The 4,640-nt window shown below is 34.7% G+C and overlaps 1 protein-coding gene across 1 annotated transcript; it reads right to left on the bottom strand.

Moving 5' to 3' along the window:
• Positions 1-3,488: 3,488 nt before the first annotated feature.
• LOC124108291 (olfactory receptor 6C2-like) lies at positions 3,489-4,424 on the bottom strand. The gene has a single exon (XM_046466739.1). The coding sequence runs from the start codon at positions 4,422-4,424 to the stop codon at positions 3,489-3,491; it is 936 nt and encodes a 311-aa protein (XP_046322695.1).
• Between the last annotated feature and the right edge of the window lie 216 nt (positions 4,425-4,640).

The raw sequence follows: 4,640 nt of genomic DNA, 5'->3' as shown, positions 1-4,640 counted from the left end.
ATATCCATGACAGTAGAAAGTATTTTGACATATTGTACATACGTGGAGTATGACTTCCTGTTCTTGTGGTTGTACATGATGTGGAGTTAGTTACACTGGTCGTGTATTCATATATGAACAGAGGAAAGTTATGCCCAATTCATTCTACTGCCTTTTGAGTGAAGTTTTGAGGAATAGCTGTTAAGCTGTAGCTAACACTGGTCATTTCCCTCCTTGTTCTGCTTCATTTTATCCAGAGTTACTGAATGCTCGTTTTATTGACAGTGACAAATTGCCCAGATAAAATACTACCTGGCCTCCCTGAGAGCTGTTTTAGCTGCATGGCTAAGATTATGGCTGATGATAGTCTTTACATATTTTAATTGCTATTATTGCTATAGAACCATAAATTTCCCTTTGAATACTGCTTTAGTTGTATTTCAATTATTCACATAATTTTATAATTGTCTTTTAGTTATTTTTCTCAATAATCTTTATGAGTGATTTCTATCTTAATTCTCTTTGACCACATAACATGTTTTGTATAATTTGAATTCTTTAAAATTCATCTAGATCTGTCAGAGAGCTCTGAATACTGTCTATCTTAGTAAATATTTTCTATGAACTTCAGAACATTTATGCTGTTCTTTGGGTAGAGTGTTCTGTAAATACAGTCAGTAAGGCCATACTTATGGAGGGTTTTGTTTAAGTCTTGTATATATTTACTGAATTTCTTGAGTACTGGTTCAATTCCTTATTGACACAAATGTTTCAATGTTTCTAACTGTAATAGTGTAATTGTCTTTTCTCTTTGTAGTTTTATCAATTTATGCTTTCTATATTTTGAAGTATCATTCTATGCAGAAACACTTAGAGCAGTTATGGTTTCTTAAGGAAAAGAGCTTTTTATTACTCAAAAACTTGTTATTGCTATTAAAATTATTTCTTCTAATTTACATTGTTCATTGTGAATGTGGTCACTCTAACTTAAAAAAATTGTAATATGTAATGCATTATTATTTTTTATAGGCTATCATCCAAGTCTTTGGATAGTGCTATTTTATATTATTCATTCTTAAGAACTATTCTTCAATTTCTGTTTTATATTAAAATTTACTTTCTTTTAGGCAGCAGAGTTGTCCTTGCCTGTCCCTTATTTTTTATTCCTCCCTTCTTACGTTTTCTCTTTGTCTCTCCAGAGAAAAAGTGAAAATCCACTATCTTAACAGATTTAAAATGTATGCCAAGGCATTGTTAACTATAGTCATATTGTTCTATATTAGATCTCTAGACTAACTTGTCTTGCTTAGCCAACCTTGACCCCACTGACCAAACATCTCCCTGCTTCTTGCACCCACAGTCACTATTTTATTCTTTGCTTCTATTCTATTTTTCTTCTTATCTATTTTACATTCCTCATACAAGTGATTAAACTATGATATTTTTTAGTGTCTGACTTATTTAGTTTAGCATAGTGTCCTCTAGGTTCATACATATTGTCAAAATGGCAAGATTTCCTTTCTTTCTAGGGGGATATTTCTTTTCCTCTTTCCACATTTTTTTCCATTGGTGCATTAGAGTTGTACATAATAATGGGAATTTTGAAATAAAAATTTGGGATCTAAGCTATAAAAATGATTCAGCCTATTTTCCTGTAATTTCCTGGGCCCTTTCTCTGGAGATAATGAGGATTTCCATACTTTGCTTATCAATTATTGTACAAATAGAGAGCTATTTCCTCAATAAATTGTTGTATTAGTTAAAGAAGAAATGGAGGTGGGGTGCAGTGGCATATGCCTCTAATCCCAGTGATCCAGGAGGCTGAGGCAGAAGGATAGCAAATTCAAAGCCAGCCTTAGCAATTTAGCAAGGTCCTAAGCAACTTAGTGGAATCCTCTCTCAAAATTAATAAAATAAAATAAAGTAAAATAAAATAAAATAAAAAGGTTTGTGATGTAGTTCAGTAGTTAAGCACCCCTGGGTCTGATTCCTGATACCAAGAGGTGGTGGGGTGGTGAGTTGGGAGAGAAGAAATGGAGAATGTCTTCTCTTCAGCTTTTCAAATTTTGGGGGGAAAGCATAATTTTCATAAAGCATAGCTGCTGAGTCATCTGTCTGAGCTTTAAAGGCAGTACCACTAGTTCTTCCCTAGTCTCAGTTCCTTCATTAGAAAAATTAAGGTGATTTTCTATCTATGTGCATTTCTATGACCCATTTATGGTGCCTAATTGGACAGGTGCATAATAAGTAACACTAACTATATTGGCTGTTATGATTAGGATATTTTCAACTCTTTTGGACATTTTGAAGGGTATTAGGAAACAAAGTAAAGAGATTGTTAGTACTGAAAATGCAGGAGGCCTTGAAACATGCTGGATGGATTACTCATCACCAGAGTTCTAATGACAATTGAATCCTGGAAATTCTTGCTAGGGAAGATGAAAGTTGCAAGTAATTTCATTGTTCATCTCAGGAACTTCCTGAAAGTAAGTCTCTGTTGTGACTTATTTCGGTTAGCATGATGTACTAGGTTCACCCATGTCATCACCAATGACAAAATTTCTTGCTTTTTTGTGGATCTGTAGCTTTGAGGTGTTCTTAACTCTTCCAATACACTCAAATCACCAGACACACCAAGGCTCATAGTAGGTCAGAGTTTACCCGTGAACACTTAGAAAACTGAAAAATAGTAGTGACAAAGTAATGTTGAATTGTAAAAAGTGCCACTTTGTGCCAGTGGGGAACTTGGAGGCCTGTTAAATTAGGGTTTTCAGTAAAGGGGGCTAGTCATGGAACTGTGGGGAAGTCTTGGTAAAAGAGCACAAGTTATCAGAAAATTCTATCAAGAGAATGTCAGAGAAAAATTCTTAAAAAAAAAGACAGAAGTGGTGATAATGGTACTATTGTGCTATGGGTCATGGGAGAGCTCTTCCTCTGCTAGAAGCAACTGTCTGTGAAAGCTGGCCATCCCTTCTCCCTAATGCTTGTCCTGTCTCCTTGACTACAATTCATCTTGCTTTAGGAAGCCATGTGGCCATAATACTTGTCATCCTTCATTATAATTATTCCCAGTTAATTGAATTTTCAGGGTCGTTTTAAATAAGGTTGTTCTGTTACTGAGCTCATTTTCATTGCAAATTTTATTTCATTAATATAATCATGCTAATAGAAAAATATTAGACACTTTGTTGTGCTTGTAGTATATATTTAAAATTGATTAGTTTTATTTTAATAATGAAAATTTAATAGCAATATGGTATATTACATTGGCTGAATCTTTCATGTAGTTTTTGGTTTGATTTTAAAAATTTCTTAATACATCAAGTTTTTAAAAAATTGCTGTCTTCATTGTTTACTTAAGATTCAATTTAGATTTGTGGGTTCAATATTTGCTTTAGGTTTTTGGGTGCTTTCTGCAGTACACAAACAATTATTTTAGGAACTTAATGGTAAATGCTTTAGAAAGCTAATCTGTTATGAAAACCTGAATGATCAACTTTGGCATTTCTTTACTTTTTGGAAGATAAGGCAATTCTTTTGACTGAGTCATTGAAAGCTTGTTTTACTTGCTTATTCCTTAAGGTGTAGATGAAGGGGTTTAACATAGGAGCAATGGAAGTAGTGAGGACTATCACCCCCTTATTAATAGCTACGGAGTCCTTTGCTGAAGGTTTGACATAGATGAAGATGCAGCTGCCATAGGTGATAGAGACCACAATCATGTGGGAAGAACAGGTAGAAAAGGCTTTTTTCCTTTGCTGGGCAGAAGGGAATCTTATGATGGTCTTGATTATACATATATAGGAGAGAGCTACACAAAGAAGGGTGGTGATAAAGGTCAACACAGCACAGCCTATAACCATCTGCTCAATGACCCACGTGTCTGAGCATGAAATTTTCAGGAAGGGAGACACATCACAAAGAAAGCTATCAATAACATTAGAATCACAGAATTCCAGATTTTGGCTAAGGCTAAATGGTGGGAGTATGATCAATAGGCCAGCTATCCAACAGCAGAGGATGAGTCTTCTGCAGGCTGTGTTGCTCATGATGGTAGTGTAATGGAGGGGTTTGCAGATGGCCACATATCGGTCATAAGACATGGTGGCCAGGAGAAAAAACTCAGTTACTCCAAAGAGGTCAGTAAAAAATGCTTGAATGGCGCAAGCGCAGTAGGTGATAGTCTTGTCACCTGTTGATAGGTTGTACAAGTATCTAGGAATACAAGCTGATGTGAAAAAGATTTCTAAGAAGGAAAAATTTTGTAGGAAAAAGTACATTGGTGTTTTAAGATGAGGATTCATTAGTGTGAGTAAGATAATTGCCATGTTCCCAGTTATACTCAGTAAGTAGGTAAAAAACAAAAAAATGAAAAGTAGACTCTGAATTTGTGGATCATCTGTTAGTCCCAGGAGAATGAAGGTTGTTGTCGTGTGGTTTCTCATAACTGATTCCAGCTCTTTGTGAGGAAAATCAGGTATTTTGTTAGAATATAGGGATGCTAAAGTTCATAGTGATAAACGTTAAGAAGTGAACTCAAATATCTGGTTCACACGAATTTTATTCTTTAACTTGGTAATTAATATTGTAAATAATCTCATGGGCTTTGTAAGTTTTCATCTTTAAAAGAGCTATTTCTTATAGATCAGTTTAACTGTGCC

This window comes from Marmota monax, unplaced genomic scaffold (assembly GCF_021218885.2).
Source record: "Marmota monax isolate L192 unplaced genomic scaffold, Marmota_monax_Labrador192_F-V1.1 WCK01_AAM20220418_F8-fsc00151, whole genome shotgun sequence".
Classification (NCBI taxonomy): Eukaryota; Metazoa; Chordata; class Mammalia; order Rodentia; family Sciuridae; genus Marmota; species Marmota monax.
Note: the sequence above shows the minus strand (reverse complement) of the source record. Positions and strands in the feature narration are given on the sequence as shown.